Here is a 17751-nt window from a genome sequence, read left to right as displayed (position 1 = left end):
GATGGAGTACTATTTTGTATTTCGTAAGGTAATACTTTTTAAATATTCAGAAATTTTATAGTCATTGAGAGGTAACGTGCAACGCACGTTCCTCAAAACTAGTATATTATTATAAGTGGAAAGTTTTTAAATTCAAAGTTAGATTACAAAAATGTCCTTCACCAATTTTTTAAATTAAAAAATCTTTTACTGAATTTTAAAATTAAATCAATAATGACAATTAAACTAGATCAAATACATGATTAGATGTTATAACTTATCATTTTCCATTTCTTAATGAATTGGATTGTTAAACTTTTTAGCTTCTACCATTAAACACATTCATTGTTAAACCTTTTAGCTTCTACCATTAAACACATTCATTCACAACCTTTCATGCACTTAATTTCTCCCTTTATAAATTGGATAAAAAATATTAATCCACTACACTTTGTGTTTCATCATCTAATAGCTCTTATGTAATATTTTTATGGGCAACTTTCACATATAGCAAACAAAAAATTCGTATTTGTATGCTATAGCAAACTTTGCATAATTGTACTCCGTAGCAAATATAAAAACTGTATAATTTGCTATACTTATACAAGTGTATAATTCGCTGGCCTAAATTGTATAATTCGTTGGCCTATTTCGCTGCAATTGTATAATTCTCTATCCTATTTCACTGCAATTGTATAATGCACAATTATATAATTCACTACCTATTTCGCTGCAAAATTAAGTGTATAACAAGAAGATATATGTTTTTTCTCTCGCTTTATACAAAAATAAAAACACAATATATACACTTCTGTTGTATAAAGCTAGAGAAAATTGTATTTCACTGCAATTGTATAATTCGTTGACCATTTCCTCTGCAATATTTGAAATAAAATAATTGTAAATTGTATAATTAAGTGTATAACATGAAGATATATATTTTTGCATGTGTATATACAATTTTCTCTCGCTTTATACAAAACAGAAACAAAATTATACACATCTTCTATGTATAAAGCGAGAGAGGCGAGCGAGAATAGAGAGTGGCGAGCGAGATTTCTGGGAGAGAGACGCTAGCAAATTTTAGCTAACGTTTGCTATGGAGCACAATTAAATCAAACCCTAGCTATTCCATTTATTTTAGGTTATTAGTTTGCTATTATATACAATTTTCCCTATTTTTATTGCGCACTATTCTTCTTATTGATTTGTGCCTTCATTCATTTTTTATTTTCATGATTGTCCGAAAAAAACATCATGTAATACTTCTCATGTAATATTTTTTATTGGTCATTATTTTTCTTATTGCTTTGTGCCCTTCATTCATTTTTTATTTTAACGATTGTTTGGAGTATTTATGTCCCAAGAAACTTTAGCGTTGGGACTCGGAATTTTTGAACGATAATTCTAATTGGGAAAAATATTGTCCTAGCCTTACAAGTTGCTCATCAACCCCCAAAAAATTATTGATATTTAAATTCTAGACAGAAAGTAAACATTAAAAAGAATTTATTTTATATGCACAAAAATATACATAGGAATACTTTAGACAATGTTGAGCAGTTTTATATCAACAAGAATTGGACCTATATAAATTATAACAGTAATAGAGGTCAAACGTGCAAGACACTTTTCCAGAACTAGTGTATTATAATTACATCGCCTATTAATAACATGTTACTATGAGTTCCTATCATTTCTCATCCTAACTAAACAGAAAATTTGTTAGTAGACATATGTTGAACAGCTTAGTCTCAGAGGCCTCCAATCAAATCATCTCCTCATCTTTGACTTTGTAACGAAAGTAACCTGCATTACAAGCCACAATACAATTCAGTTTCAAGGAAAACAAATTATACAATAATTTCTGAAGGAACTAAAACTACAAAGGAAAATAGTAGGAGTGGGTTTGAATTAGCAGCATGGGATTGTAGAAGATAACTTGATGACCTTACCTCATGTCAGTTCTCGTTGTTAAAGATTGTAGTAATTACTGAACTTTCCGTTATTTGACTTCTCCTCGTCGTCAGTATCGTAATCTTGGCTTATCTCTGGTTTAGGCCTTTGATCCATGTTTTCGTCTTCCTGCATACATTAAATTATTAAATGAGGATCAGTATTGATAATGAAAATCAAATGATCTTGAAAATAAACTAGTTCTCACCTTTTCTGGAACCTCTGTTACGGAAGGTGTCACTTGAAATGGAACACTGGGTACATGGGGTAAACGCGAGAGTTGCTCCAGCAAAGTGTTCCTGCACCCACCGATTATTCATGTTCAATAACATCATCTCACACTCGCTAATACTTCAAAAAGATTGAACAATGAAAAAGCTTTTACATTATACAGATTCGAATATTATTAGATAGTATTTTCTGATAGTTCACTAAAAGCAAGCCCTAAAGGAATGATGTTCAAATTACCTGATCCTCTCTAGTTCCGAGGGCGAATTTTCATTCTTCATATGTAATGATTCATGATAAAGAATATAATCAGGGGCAAAATACTCGTAAAACTCATTGTAAGGCAAATCATTATCAAGCTCTACTCCAACTGCAACTGCTGTCTGTACATATTGAAGAACTTCAACCTTAGCACAACAACTTATAAGACAAGTGAAAGGTAATAGGGTGAAAATCTATAGACAGGAAAAAGAACCAAAAGGGAGAAATAGAGATTCACCTCATAGCACCAGCACCGAGCAACGTTTTTAACGGTATAACCTCCACCACCCAACATCATTAAAGGGACATTGAAAGACCTGAGGAATCGAATGCAATCTGCATGGCCTTTAACAGACAAGTTAAAGACACCCAACCTGTCTCCTGCTAGTGAATCAGCACCACATTGAACAACAACAGCTTCAGGTTGATAAACCTCCATCACTTTTTGGATTACAGGACGGAATAGACTACGGAAACTTTCATCATCAATACCATTACCCAATGGTGCATTTAAGGCATAGTACTTCCCGGTACTTGCACCAATGTCTTTGATATGCCCTGTACCAGGAAAGAAGTCTCCAAACTTATGGAAAGACACTGTCATAACCCGATCAGTGGTAAAAAAAGCCTCCTCAACTCCATCCCCGTGATGAACATCAATGTCTACATACAATACACGCTGCACAACAACAATGAGCATGTTAGTTCTCCTTGCAAAGCAAAAGATGTTATCCAGCAATGGCCTACAAAGCACACTTATACACAATTAACCGCAATTATTGAAATCATATCAGTGACTGATAAGTGATCACCTAAGTTCTAATTCTAAAAAATCGGTTAAGTATTTTGGACTCCAAATTACTAGCTTCATCCAAACAATAAAATATCACAAAAGAATATAGTAATACTTCTTTACAGACAATAATACAAGACAATTCATTAAATTATACTGAAATCGACAATGTCTTCCAGTCTATAAACCTTTTCTATATTCTCAAGACATACAAACTCATATGATCGAAGCACATCCAAAATTTCGTTTTTTAATATACATCAATGCCAATTCAAGTCAGACTCAACAACAATACGAACAAATAAAAGACCCACACCTAAGAACAAATAGTGCCTAGCCTTCGATCAAGTAAGCAACAATTCTCAATAACACACAAATAGCTCGACTTTTTCAAGGGAAAAAACAGCCCTTTAGTTTTGATATATACTTGTGGAACAAATCCAATAAGTGAAACAGAGTAATAAAAACAGAGTATATCAGCAAAACCCAAAATCATAGACAAAGACGTATAAGAAATTCATCATATACATATAAAATATGAATATTATTTTACGCTTAAAAGAACAAAAACAGAGTACTTTGTATTTACCTTGTGGACCTTGAGAAGTTCTAGAATTCCAAGAACAATATCATTGACATAGCAAAATCCAGAAGCTTCACTTTTCTTTGCATGATGCAACCCACCAGCCCAATTGATAGCTATATCAGCTTCATTCCTATTAAGCTTAGCGGCGGCGCCAATTGAGCCACCAGATGAAGTTTGACAAAAATCAAAAAGCCCATAAAAAACAGGACAATCAAAGCTTTCCGAGTCCAAACCAACATTGAAGCGTCTACGCTGGTAGGAATCGTACTTGTCATTAATAGTCTCAGGAGAAACTGAAGAGAGAAACTCCACATAGTCCGACGAGTGAAACGACCCAATTTCCTCCTTAGTCGCCGGAAACGGTTCAATTATCTCCATTTTACGGTGAAGATTATAGTTTAAAATAAGATTGTGGGCAACACGAATACGGTGAGGCTTCATTAGATGACCCTCGCCGTAATCATATTCGCCGATGGAAGAGTCGAAGAAATAAGAAACACGACGTTTTGTAGCGTCGGTACCCGTCGAACGGAGCGATGCGCCGCCCTCCACGACTGAAGAATCCATTGCGATTGCTGTAAACTGGTAAAGTTTGTTAACTTTCAAAAAGAAATCGAAAATTTTATTTAGAAATACAAAAGAGAGAATAGAGGGAGTCGCTTTTTTTATAGGAAAAAGGCTCCAAATCCTTATTATAGTCGGAACGAGAAAACTGAAATCTTTTTTGTAAACTTTTTCCGTGTTTTCATATAGTCGCCTTTATTTATTTTTTACTAACGTAAAAATACTACTAATGTCTATTTTATTACAATTTTAAATTTTCTAATGACATGTTTTAAGTTTATCAATTTTTTTTTTAAAAAAATATTACTTCCTCTATTTCATATTAGTTGAATTTGTAAAATAATGGAGACATATTGATAGGAAAACTATCACATATAGCCGTTAAAAAATAACCTAATAATTCTTCATAGTTACGATTAGATAATTACAATTCGTAGCTACATGTTATAGGAAGGAGAGAGGCGAGCGAGACTAGGAGAGAGAGAGCAAAAAGTGGGAGAGATTTGAATTGTATATATGTATTGGTTAGATAATTGTATATTATACATATGTATTTATATATATGGCAAGCAAGATTAGGAGATAGAGAAGAGAGGCGAGCGAGATTAGGAGATAGAGGAGAGAGGCGAGAGAGAGCGCAGAGAGTGCGAGAGAGGTGAATTGTATATGTATATTGGTTAGATAATTATATATTATACATATGCATTTGTATAAAAAAAAAACAAGTGAGATTGTTAGAGAGATGAGAGAGGCCAGCAGAATTGGGAGAGAGAGGAGAGAAGCGAGAAAGAGATCAAAGAGTGGGAGAGAGAGGTGAATTGTATATGTACCGTTCTTAACCGAGACTCAGGTTAAGCTCCGTCTCGGAACCTTGTGGGGTTAGGAGTAAAGCATCCCGAGGTTGGCGCATCTCATTGAGCATGGAGAAGCATTGGGAACCCCAATTTTTTTCTTCGGAGCCGTTTCTTTTTCCGTCCCCCCGCCCCGGCATAGCGCTTCGCTTCCGGTTCTTCGGAAGAATCAACTTACGTCTCCCTTCTTCATTGATTTGGGGGAAAGGGATATCGTATATTCTGGTGAATTATTCATATGTAGCTAGTTATACAAACTCGAAGTCAACCCACATAATTAATGTATAATATTAGTCGTGAGTGGTAATTATATCAAACTATAGCTACAATGAGTAATTAAATAATATAAATTTGCTTAACCGCATAATTTTTCCTTAATAAAAACATTTAAAACCATAATTTAAATCATATAACTATTGTCAATTCTAAAATCATAAATATAATTTTGTAAATAGTGCAATTTATCTCCTAAAATAATATTAAATTCAAATGCAAGTAGTCCATCTACTAAATTATGTGTTCTACCTTCACTATTACTTTAGTAAATGTGAAGAGTGATTAATGTAATAAAAAGGCAGTATTGAATTGATATAAATAAATAAATGATAATTTAGTCAAAATGTGCAAAAAATAAGATAAGTAAAAAAGATAGGAGGGAGTAAGAATTCATTTAATTTCATTAAGTTTATAACTTCAAAAAAAATTCTGAATAATTAAATATGTTTTTCAATATCTGAATATGTAAATTTATTTTAAACACAATAATAATACCATTTAAATGAAAAAAATTTAATAAAGTAAATTATTAAAATATTTATGTTCATTAATCATGTGAATATGATTTGTGAAGGGGTTAGTAGTAACAATTGGTAATTGCGATCAGTAATAGTTGTAATGACCGTTGTGATGGTGAAAATTATTGGTATAAAGTAATTAACATAATAATGACAGGTTGATATTAGTAAGAAATAGTGTTGATAGTAATGAAATTTGTAATGTTGATTATTTGTTGGTGATAGTTGTTAATATGCTAGTTGTGAGGGTGAAAATTTAGTAATAGAAACTCGTTGCGCAAATGTTAGTAACTAACAGTAATAACGCAGGTGACGATGGCATCATGGCGATTGTGATGATAACAAAGATTATAGCAACTGATCATAGTAATTGATGATAATGATGATTTTGATGAGCCTAAAATTAATTTAATTTTGAAAATGTTTTGAATAGTATTTTTCTAATGGGCCTAATATTAATTCAAATTGGGCAACTTTCACATATAGCAAATAAAAAAATCATATTTGTATAATATAGCAAATTTTGCATAATTTGCGCTCCATGGCAAACATAAAAAGTGTATAATTCGCTATACATATAAAAGTGTATAATTCGCTGGCCTAAATTGTATAATTCGCTGGCCTATTTCGCTGCAATTGTATAATTAGCTTTGCATACAGTTGAATCGAATTAAAATGTATGTATATTGCATAATTATAAGTGTATAGCAAGAAGATATATGTTTTTCTCGCTTTATACAAAAATAGAAACACAATATATACACTTCTGTTGTATAAAACTAGAAAAATTGTATTTCACTGCAATTGTATAATTCACAATTGTATAATTCTTTGGCCTTTTTCTCTGCAATATTTTGAAGTAAAATGTTTGTAAATTATATAATTAAGTGTATAACACGAAGATATACATTTTTGCATGTGTATATACAATTTTTCTCGCTTTATACAAAACAGAAACAGAAATTATACACTTCTGTGTATAAAGCGAAAGAGGCGAGAATGGGAGAGTGGCGAGCGAGACTTCTGGGAGAGAAACGCCTGGCAAATTTTTGTCAATGTTTGCTATGGAGCACAATTAAATCAAACCCTAGCTATTCAATTTAATTTAGGTTATTAGTTTGCTATTTTATACAATTTTCCCATTCAAATTTGGAAACTTTTTGGAGAACATTTTCCTAATGGGCCTAATATTAATTCGTTTGGACTTGGTCTAACAAAATGACAGCTCAACTGAACTAGTTAACCCAGCCCAATACAACCGACCCATTTTGAATTATTTTTTGTATAAATTATAGGAACTACATATTATAAATACAAAATGACCATTTGTTCCTTTAAGAATTGAAATTACTAAAAATCCCTTAAAAATCAAAGAAGCGGGATACATCACTCTGGCGCGGGATACATAAGTACTGATACATCCCATTTTAACAGCTGCTGCGATTAATTAGGATTAATTATCGTGATTTCTGTTATTATTAACTGAAATCACGCAATTAATGGTCATCAGATTGTGTAACTGATTAGTAAATTCAAATTTTAAATCAGATGAGCTTCATAATTCAAAAATATTCTTGTAAAGGTTGATCTGCATACTAAGAATTCAAAAAAAAAAAGGTTTTGAAGATGAATATCTCAATTCTGCTGCGGCATTCTGGAATTTGGGTAAGCGATATTAATTATGAAGGTTACAATTTGAATTTTGAGATATTCAAGTGTACAAAAAATTGATTTGTTCAATTGTTTACTATATGGTTCGTGTATACATACTTATGAGTTATAAATTTGATATATTATATTCAACAGTGTTTGAGTTTCAGTGTAACAGTAATTCAACCTGAGTTTATTTGTGTAACTTATGTATCAGATACATTCATTTGAGTGAAAAATATATTATATTTTTCGTGTATACTCCATCATGAGTGATTCTAGTGTCCCAAAACTTGACTTGTTCAAATGTGTACGGCATGTTTAGTGTGTAAAGCCTTATGAACTATAATTTTGATATAATACATTCTAGTGGTGCGTTTCACTGTAATATTAATCAGGGTTAAGTTTGTTTATGTATATGATGTATCATATACATTCATATAATTCAAGTTGCTAAATATATAACTGCAATATTTTTTCATGTATATATTATACTTATGTATCATATACATCATTTTTATAAGTGAAAAATACTTAATAATGTATCATACACATTAGAACTTAAGTGTCATATACTTCATTTTGTAAATTAAATGTCAAAATTACTTAAACTGAAACAGTTAAAATTTGTAAAGAAACAACTGTTTCTAAAACAATAACTTGAAAAAACATAACATTCATAGCTAACAAAAAATTGTAATACCAATAAGCTTTTAGAAAAACACAAAAGATAATTGTCTTCAACAAAAAACAACATATAAACTTGTTCATTCTGTCTCAGCTAATTACTAATCTATGTTAACAATGTCATTTTCAGTTGGTGTTGTGAATTGACCCTTAGGCTTTGGTGGATCGTCATTGTCACTTATGTATCCACCATTGACCTTGTCACTGCCGTATCTCCATAACAATGCAGCATATCTATTGCGTAGGTAATTTGCAAGATGTCCATCAGTATCAGGTGGTATAACAAGTTGGTCACTCAAAAACTCTGCAAATGTAGCTACGTATAACCCGCAGTCCCTACAATGGATGCGCCGAAATTTTTTTTTATAACATAATGCATGCCCTGTTTATACAAAAAATAAAATAACATAATTTATGCACTGCATTATATGAATGTATATGATACATTAATTTTAATTTATAAGACAAAGGAATCATAATATGTATATGATACATCTTATTAACTAAACTTATAAACATTGTAAATAGACTTAGTGTATCTGATACATCCCACAACTGTACCACAGAATTTTATTTTACTAATAATAACCCACAAAATTATTACCATATTATAGACCTTAAAACTGAAAACCACGTAATGCTTTTAAGATGTATATGATACATTCTACAAGTGGTACCTATTATATTCTATAACAACCATCATATTAAGTTTTAATTGAATGTATATGATACATTAAAGTTAAATTATAAGACATAAGAATCATAATATGTGTATGATACATTTTATTAACTGAACTTATAAACATTGTAAATAGAATTAATGTATCTGATACATCTCACAACTGTACCACACAGTTTTATTTTACTAATAACAACCCACAAAATTATTACCATATTATAGACCTTAAAACTGAAAACCACATAATGCTTTTACTAATCGAAATTTTACTGAAGAATCTTAAAATTTTACAGACACTGTGCTTTCAGTGATACACAACTCAAAATTATTGACAAAAATTATGAATCTGATACACACTATAAAATGTAAAGAAACATGTTGGTTGTACTTTAATTTGAATGTATCAATCTTCATTGTTAATTTCAGTTTACAAACATATACAACAGTTTACAATTAGGGTATTATAAACAAAAACACAAAATTATGAATTTTAAACACATACCTTAGGAAGTGTGGGTCTTGAAACAGTTGATGTAACTTTTCTTGGCCTTTTTTTCTTGATTTCTTCAGTCTTCTTCTTTGGCTCAAGTACATTGTTGTTCTTCATCAACAATGGGTCATGTAGTCTCTTAGATCTATTCTCAGTCCACAACTCATCATCAGAATCATAAACACGTTTGGAATTACCACAATCTTCCATGATATTTGTAAACTCACAAGATGAAGAGAATGAAGGAGAAAATCTGTTAGATGGAAAGAGAGTCCTACAAAATATTAGATATGGATGAAAATTTAAACTGGAATTCAAAATTTACCTGCAAACTTGTGGAATGGGGAGTAGACAATTATACACCTACAATGTAGGGAAATAAAAAGGAAAAGGAATAAAATTAATATGGTAAATTTTAATTGGGGATGTTAATGGGGAAGTAGGTAGCTTGAAAATAGGATTTAGTTTTTGTTAAAGTAAAACTTGCCAATTGGGTGAAAAAAAGGTGGGAAATCTTGATGTATCTTTTATATTTTTTTAAATTGGGGGAATAAGGGATTTTTGAAATTTTTAAAATAAGTTGAGATAAATGGTTATTAAGATAATTAAAGTAGTGTATTTAAGTAATTTTTCCTTATTTTTTTTCCCTTTTGGGGTTCTTAAGTTTCTTCAAGTTATTAATATTTTAACCTATCAAATTAAATTACTTGTGATTACAGGTAAATATTAAAAACAAGCAAAATTTAGTAATTAACTTGAAACAATATCAAATAACCTACAATAAACAAGTTGAAGCATACTGATAATATAAAAAAGAATTATTATCAATAGGTACTTGTCATTTTTTGCTTTTCTGACAAAGAAGACAAGCTATAAATTAGTTTAAAATATTATAACTACTACCTCCTTCAGATATCACTGTTATAAATTTTATTTTTATAAATTTATTTAAGTATTCAATTATTCCTAAATGTTAAATTTAATTGATGAAAATAAAATTAAGCGTTCATCAAATCAACTATACCTAAATTTAGAAATGACAAAACTAATCTAAATTTATTTAATCGACTCTAAGTTTTAAAGATTTTGAGCTGAATGTACGCCTTTTTCTTTTTCTGACGCAAAATTTGTAAAAGAAATTCTCTAACCTCTTTATTTTTATTTTTTTTTATCTAAATACATATTTTATGTGACAATAATGAATGCAATTATTTTTTATTTCATTTTAACTACATTTATGTATTCCTTCTTTGATGCCAACTTGGAGTTTGTTTCAAACGTGCTTTTTCTTTTTCAAATCTCTAAATTTAAAGGAACTAAAATATATTCAAATTCCTATAATAAGGTAGAGTTCCAATATTACAATTTTTTTAATAAACAAATATGTTTGGGTTAAAATATAATCTAGCACGATAATAGGCATATCTAATAAAACATATGGGTGTATTTGTCTTTTCTTTTTTGATAAGGAAAAATTGTATCCCTACGACAATTTTTTATTTTTAAAGGAATTCCTAAAATTATAGTATTATAAATTTTAGAGAAAAGACATAAAGTCACACTGATGTTTTGAATTTGCAAAAAAACATCTTAACTTTGTAACTCTCATATTACCCATAAAATAATTTTGAACATATATTATTATATCATTTTTCGATCAGCTTCAAATTTTAAGAAACAAGTGTGTTCACACACCAATCATTTTTGGAATTTATCGAAAAAATAAAAATTAAACAAAATTGTTGAAAATTAGTCGGATAATTTATTTAAAAGAGGGTTGATTTATGGGCCGGATTAGGTGTTTGTGAGCCCGAATATTTTTCCATTTTCATATAAATGTTATGTGGTAAGGTGAAAATGACATGACAATTTCATGTGGCATTTAAAGAAATGAAAAATGAGTTGGATATGTCCAACAAAGCAGCTAACGTCCATAAGGGCATATTTGGACCAAAAGTTGGATGGCGAGGGCATCGGTGAACAAACTTTAAACGGAGGGTATATCTAGACCTTTTTGAATAGTTTAGGGGCATATTTGATCCTTTTCCCTTAAATTTAAAATGTATTTTTTTAATCTTAAATTTTTCCTTTATTTTTTTTTTAACTTTATTTCTCTCTCTTACTTTTTGATTTTTAATTTTGATTTATCTTAAATTTTACATCATCTCCCACCTCTCACTTTCAAGTGATTCATTCCTCAATTATCTTTTTTTCTTCACCTTCTATATCCCATGTGAAATTGAGCTCTACTCCCATTTTTCTAAAAAATTGTTCGATCAAATTCTTTATAAAATTCATATTATTTTTTTAGACTTTATTGAATTATTGATAGCAAAATTAATTATTTTTCTAAGAAAATTTATAAGGTATATCATAAACTACTCATTTTCATATAAATTCAAAATTAGAAATGATAATTCTAAAAGAATCAATTAATTCCCAAAAATTGAAAGAACTTAATTGAAAATCGGATAAAAAAGACTATATAATATTGTCTAATCATCTTGAAATCTGATAGGTTTATCAAATAGTTCAAAATTTAGATAAAATTTTAAAATTAAAGAGAGTAAAATTGATAGTAATAAAAAAGGAAGATGATTGTGATAAGAATGATGACATTGAAATTAAGAAGCTCTAATGGATGGAGATGAGAATGGAATTTGGAAGAAGAAGAAAGAACAAAGAAGAAAGAGAAAGAAAAAATAAAAAGGAAAACAAGTTAAAATAACATGAAAAAAAAATTAATAAAATACTAATAAAAAATAAAATTATATTATTTATTATAGGTTGCTCACTCTCTTTGAGAGAGTGCACACCACTCTCTATGTCAGGTGGGCGAAAAATGATATAATTATATCTATTTAAAATTGTTTAGTGGGGTAATAGGTTGATCGCAAAGTTAATGTGTCTTTTTGAAAATTCGGGACAACTTCAGTATTGACTTAGTCTTTCCACTAAAATTTACGGTGAAACTACTTAGGGGTTGTTTGGTTACTGGTTAAAGTTATGCATGTATTAGCTATACAGGGTTTAGTTATGCAGGTATTAGCTATGCAGGATTTAGTTATGGAGGTATTAGTTATAGAGTATTTAGAGATTACAATACATGAATTATTAACTATTGAATATTAAACTTGTTGTAAATTATTAATATATATAACTTACAAAATACTAATACATGCTAATAAAATGTGAAATATATTAAATACTATATAATGCTAATATTTGATTAACATATGTACCGTTAGAAATATACAATTAATTTTTAATATTAAAAAAATATTTATATTTGCATAAATCAATCAAAACGGTAAGTATATAAAAAGAAATGAAAATAATCTATATATAATAAGAAATAAAAACAACACATATTGATAGATTACAATAAAGTTTTCAATTAAAAAAATAAATAAAAATGATCTAAATATAAAAAAGAAATAAAAACAACAAACTTATATATAGAAAAACAATAAAGTTTTCAATCATAAACAATAAAATAAATTAAAAGGGTAAATATATAATTTATCACTTTAATACATGTATAACTAATACCCACGTACATAACTTATTCCACCTTCTACCCTTCATAACTTTATACATAGATTCTCTCATAAGTTGTGTTGATATTAATTATATAGGACTACAAAAATGCAACCAAACATGATATAACTTATGTTGACTTTTCTACTTAAACAAAAATTTCTACCAAACATAGTATAACTTAATACATTATTTTATACATAAATAAGATATCTCCTATACCGTAACCAAACGACCCGTTGCGTATGTTACTGTTATAGTGCAGAAATTTAAGTATATGTCAAATTAGAATTATATCATTATATGATATTCTATTGCTGTTTTTTGATCCGTGTGTTTTCTTCTAAAGATTTTTTTTTTTTTATCTTACAATGGAGATGTGAAGAGTATGATTTTTAACCAAAGACACCTTGTAATTTAAAATCTTCAATTTCACCAATATTACATCAAAAATATTACCATTTTGTTCAATGTAAAGTTATTTCTTTAAAAAATATTAATTTAGTTCTCAAAGGATATAAAAGATTGTTAGTAATATTCTGGGAATATGTTTGCCCATTCTGTTTTAATATCTATGATTATAATATTATAAGAATATAGATTATTAGTATTTACTTATCTTGACTCGACCATTTTTGTTCACTATGTTTTTTTTTAAAAATTAATAATTTTTTTTTCTCTTGGGAATGTGATCTGGTGCTCAATAAAATTAAAATCAAGACAAAAAAAATACTAGGTAAAATCTTTCTATTTGTGTAAAATTTAATGAGCAAATCAAAGTTATTTGAATTTAAACTCACTCATACACAAATTTTAATTCAAGAAAGTTCAGAAAAATTAGATCGGATCGATCAACCACCGAAAGATTCTTTAGAGTCATGATCATAACTAAATCATAGCGTAGAATGTTGATTAAAAGAAGGAGAATGAATTGTGTGCAGTAATTAATTAGTTATTAGTAGACATAATGATGCTCATAATTTGATTAATTAGTGAGGATACATCTTGTCAAATTATTACAATCTTAACTTCAAACAGGGGTTAGTTATCTTTATAACATGGCCTCAAAACCCTTTATAAAATTTCTGCCATTCAATTAAGTCAAAAGTTGTAATTGTAGTGCCTTGAGAAGAAAACCTTCCATTTCCATCTTTGTCTAATCATGACGTTTAAGAGTCGTTTTATGTGAGATATAAGATATAATAATTTTAGGATAAAATTTTATGAGATATAGTAATCTTTGAATTATGTATATTTAATCCTTTTATACATTAGTGATTGCATAAGTCATCACATATACATGATAAAATAATTAAATTCAAATTAAATTATTTCGAAATAACTTATTTTAGTTCATGAATTTATATATATAATATTTTCACGTGTTTCAATTAATCCAAATTTGAGAATTTCCCGTAACTACTACGTTATTCATAGATTCCGTTTCCCATATTAGGACCAATCCATATACGTAGGGTAGAGAAATAAGAGCCGTTAAAATCAAATGTAAATTATTAATTATTGCGATTCTATTTATACTTCAACTATATACTATTCTTTGTATTATAAATTGAGGTTAATTTTAATATAAAAAAAGAAATTTATATAAATAAAGAAACAATAGATAGTTAAAATATAAAATTCATAAAAAATAATATTTAATTAAGTGTTTCTTTTTCTATTAGTCTTTAAAAAAACAATATGTTATAAAAACAAGTAAAATGACGTACATAGAGCGCCCTAGGTTCTCTATCGACATATTTTTATATAATAATATGATACAACATGTTTTCTTACTAAGTGTAACAATAATGAATGAAAATAAATGTACATAGAGCGCCCTAAGCTCTCTATCGACAAATATCATGTCTTTAATTTTTATTTGTAACTTATGTTATCGATCTTTGAAAAATCTTTCTAATCAGAAAAATACAAAAAATAAGCACAATAATGTCTAAAAACACTATGTAAATAGTAAATGCATGCCATCAAAAAGGAATATTAAAAAAAAGAAAAAAGAAAAAAAAGAGATCGTCTCACGACTCTACTCATATTGTGACCCAATGCTATGACAATATAATTCGACTACCTATTTTACAATTGTATTAAAAATATATATTTATATTCTTTGTAATATATATCTCTATCTATATATTGTGCTAGAAGGCTAAAAGGGTCCAGCCAAAGATGAATAATGTTGTATTATTAGACCTATATAAATATTAATATTAAGTAGAAATAAGTATATGATGCAGCTCTCTCACAAATTGGTGTTAATGTCTTATGATTGGTCCCTATCTAAAATAAACTTTTGACATTATTATTTATTATCAGAGATATAGACGTAAAAGCAAACAAACAAGTACCCATTATATTGTCCTATTTTACATGTACTGCCTTAAAATTTACATAATAGACAAAAAAAAGATTCGAAACATGTTTGAATTTTAATCTAAATTGTTATAATAATATTAAGTTTTGAAAATGACTTTTTATTCAATTGCATTATTTAATATTGTATTTCATCTAATTGAAAAAGCAAATAACGTTTCAAGAACAAATCTAGTTCTGCTTCTATGTTGCTTTTGTATTATTTTTTATTTTTATCTTTCTTTGTGTCTGATTTCAACGTAATCTTTTTCAAGATCGATTTGATGTTTTAAAAAAACAGAGCTCAGATTTCCTTTATTTTCTATATCTGATCCACACTCTCTTTGACTTGGGGGTTCTTTTGCTTTTTGACTTCGATTCTTTATATATATATTTTTTATTTGGTGGTAGAAAAATATGTACTATGTATCCACGTGGACATCATAAATATTGTATTATTATAAATAATAATATGTCTACGTGGATACACATACCTTTAAAATACACTATTAAATAATGCAGGGATAAAAAATTCTCTCTAAAATTTGATGACCAAATTTAAAATATTTTTAGACTCTTTTCTGAAAATATGTATATTAGTTACGAAGAAAGACCAATTTAGTAATGAATTGATATTATAGTGATGATAAATGATAAATCGAAGATATCTAATTTGGAGTCTTCACCGACTGAAATATAAATGTTTTCCTATCAATTTGGCTCAAATGACATTATTATATAAATATTTTTTATATTATCTACCTAATACTTCAACAAATTAAGCTTGTGAATATACATCACACTCTAGTAAAGCTGTTGGGTCCAGCCTTGCTAATTATACGTATACTAAAATATTCATTAAACAGCCAACTATACAAAAAAACAAATAGAAATTAATTTAATTTAGACATATTAAATAAGCTATCGATAGAACAAGTTTTTTTAATATCTTTATTTCAATCATGGTTTCAAATATCTTTTTTCCAATCATAGTTTCGTATCTTATCACAAAGCAAATAAAGATTCTCTTCGCTGTATAACAGCTTCTATATAAGATGAATATGAATATATGACTAAAATATATTGACCATGCATAAACATATTTGATCCAGATATACAAATTTTGAAGTATAACATAAATTATACTCTACGTATGGAACAATTTCTCGCACTCCGTGCATAACGATAATTTTAAGGGATAATTGTATATAATAACCTAAAATAAATAGATTAGCTATGGTTTAATTTAATTGTGCTCCATAGCAAACGTTAAAGTTTGTCAGTCGCATCTCTCCCAAAAATCTCGCTCGCCACTCTCCCGTTCTCGCTCGCCACTCTCCATATGCTCGCCTCTCTCGCTTTATACACACAAGTGTATAAATTGTGTTTCTGTTTTGTATAAAGCGAGAGAAAATTGTATATACACATGCAAAAACATATATCTTCGTGCTATACACTTAATTATACAATTTACAAACATTTTACTTCAATTCAATTGCAGACAAATGCAAACTTTATACAAATATTGCAACGAAAAAGGTTAACGAATTATACAATTGTGAATTATACTATTACAGTGAAACACAATTTTCTCTCGCTTTATACAACAGAAGTATATAAATTGTGTTTCTGTTTTTGCATAAAGCGAGAGAAGAACATATATCTTCTTCCTATACACTTATAATTATACAATATACATACATTTTATTTCGATTCAATTATATGCAAAGCAAATTTTATACAAATATTGCAGCTAAATAGGTAGCGAATTATACAATCGTGCATTATACAATTGCAGTGAAATAGGATAGTAAATTATACAATTGCAGCGAAATAGGCCAGCGAATTATACAATTTAGGCCAGCGAATTATACAATTGTATATGTATAGCGAATTATACAGTTATATGTTTGTTATGGAGCGCAATTATGCAAACTTTGCTATAGCATACAAATATAAATTTGTGAAAGCTGCCCTAATTTTAATGCATTGGATCTTTTTTGGTCTAAATGTGTCATCTCGTAGTATATCTTAGAGGTGTACAAAATTGAATCAAATTGTAAATTGAAAAAAAAAATTGATTAGTGGTTAGTTTGACTTGATTTGGTGTTGAAAAATGAAAATTAACTATATTTGGGTTGGTTTGGTTATAACTAAAAAAATCAATCCAAAACCAAATCAACCCGATATTATAAATATAATTTTAAAAAATTATTTTATATATAAAAATATTTACTTGATATAATTTTTAAATATTTCTTATACTTTTTCATAGTTTTTATCTTTTAATATATTATTTCAAATTTGAAACTTAGAATTTTGA

General features: G+C 28.4%; 1 protein-coding gene across 1 annotated transcript; it reads right to left on the bottom strand.

The window, feature by feature from the left end:
- Positions 1-1471: 1471 nt before the first annotated feature.
- Positions 1472-4478, bottom strand: LOC101256864 (histone deacetylase 6-like). The gene is made up of 6 exons (XM_010320708.4): positions 3807-4478; positions 2663-3103; positions 2404-2546; positions 2144-2234; positions 1935-2064; positions 1472-1788 (listed from the first exon to the last, which is right to left on the bottom strand). The coding sequence occupies exons 1-5, from the start codon at positions 4368-4370 to the stop codon at positions 1954-1956; spliced, it is 1350 nt and encodes a 449-aa protein (XP_010319010.1). The 5' UTR covers positions 4371-4478; the 3' UTR covers positions 1472-1788; positions 1935-1953.
- Between the last annotated feature and the right edge of the window lie 13273 nt (positions 4479-17751).

The sequence above is a fragment of the Solanum lycopersicum genome, chromosome 3, assembly GCF_036512215.1.
Source record: "Solanum lycopersicum chromosome 3, SLM_r2.1".
In the NCBI taxonomy this organism is placed as follows: Eukaryota; Viridiplantae; Streptophyta; class Magnoliopsida; order Solanales; family Solanaceae; genus Solanum; species Solanum lycopersicum.
Note: the sequence above shows the minus strand (reverse complement) of the source record. Positions and strands in the feature narration are given on the sequence as shown.

What these genes read in the sequence shown, in the direction of transcription:
- LOC101256864 (XM_010320708.4), bottom strand. Translation starts at nt 4,370, where the DNA reads ATGGATTCTTCAGTCGTGGAGGGCGGCGCATCGCTCCGTTCGACGGGT. An exon ending in CTCGGTGCTGGTGCTATGAG is followed by an intron (nt 2,547 to 2,662) that starts GTGAATCTCTAT and finishes CAATATGTACAG; the next exon opens with ACAGCAGTTGCAGTTGGAGT. An exon ending in TCGGAACTAGAGAGGATCAG is followed by an intron (nt 2,235 to 2,403) that starts GTAATTTGAACA and finishes CGGTGGGTGCAG; the next exon opens with GAACACTTTGCTGGAGCAAC.